Below are 822 nucleotides of genomic sequence, written 5' to 3' on the forward strand. Positions count from 1 at the left end.
ACAGGGTGTCGTAGAGCAGCGCAGCGCTGAACACGGTGAGGGGTTCGTCGGGCGCGTGGGCCAACCGCCCCGCCACCAGATCGACGCACAGCGTCTCGCCCGCCTCCAGCGGCACGATGAGGCTGAAGACCCCCAGTGAGCCAGGGCTGGGCTGCAGCTCGGCTATGGGCTGGTTCTCCAGGCCCTCGGGCTGGAAGCCCCCCGAGTCCAGGCGCGCGATGCCCTGGTTGGAACGCGACAGCACCGCCTCCAGCTTTTCGCCCTTGTGCCCCGTCAGCACCGCGCTCACCAGGTAGCGCCCGCTCACCGGCGCCGTGAAGGTCCCTGGGGGGCGATGGCAGTGGGTGGCGGTTCCCACGGTGCCGCAGGGACGAGATCAGCCCCGTGGCCTTAATATGCCCCTACACACCCCCTCGCAAGCCCTTCCTCCCCCTCCCCACTCACCCGTCTCGGGGTCGTAGGCTCCGCCGTCGTTGAGCAGCACTCTGTCGAAGGGCACGGTGCCCGGCTCCGTGCGCTGCGTGCTCAGGGCGGCCGAGAAGGCGATGTGGGGCACAGAGCCCGGCTCCCCCACCGGGCCTGGGCACTGTGTCAGCACGGAGCCCTCAGTGCTTTCCATCCCCATCCCCCCCATCCCGTGCCCCCATACCTCTCTCTCCTGGCAGACCTGTAAGAGAAGGGGTAGAATGGCACCGTGGGCACAGCCACACCGGCATTGGGCTGCGAGGGCATTGGGGGCTGCTCCCTACCTGGGGGGCCCACAGGGCCCTGCTCTCCATCCTTGCCAGGGGGCCCAGAGGGGCCAGAAGGGCCCATCTCCCC

At 69.6% G+C, this 822-nt stretch overlaps 1 protein-coding gene across 1 annotated transcript in view; it reads right to left on the reverse strand.

The window, feature by feature from the left end:
* EMILIN1 (elastin microfibril interfacer 1) overlaps nt 1–816 on the reverse strand; it is a 1,054-nt gene extending 238 nt beyond the window's left edge. The window contains exons 1-4 of the mRNA XM_010708128.1: nt 750–816; nt 650–667; nt 445–579; nt 3–324 (exon numbers count right to left, since the gene is read on the reverse strand). Coding sequence (XP_010706430.1) covers nt 3–324; nt 445–579; nt 650–667; nt 750–816 — 542 coding nt within the window. The remainder of the gene's footprint in view (nt 1–2; nt 325–444; nt 580–649; nt 668–749) is intronic.
* Between the last annotated feature and the right edge of the window lie 6 nt (nt 817–822).

This window comes from Meleagris gallopavo, chromosome 2, assembly GCF_000146605.3.
Source record: "Meleagris gallopavo isolate NT-WF06-2002-E0010 breed Aviagen turkey brand Nicholas breeding stock chromosome 2, Turkey_5.1, whole genome shotgun sequence".
In the NCBI taxonomy this organism is placed as follows: domain Eukaryota; kingdom Metazoa; phylum Chordata; class Aves; order Galliformes; family Phasianidae; genus Meleagris; species Meleagris gallopavo.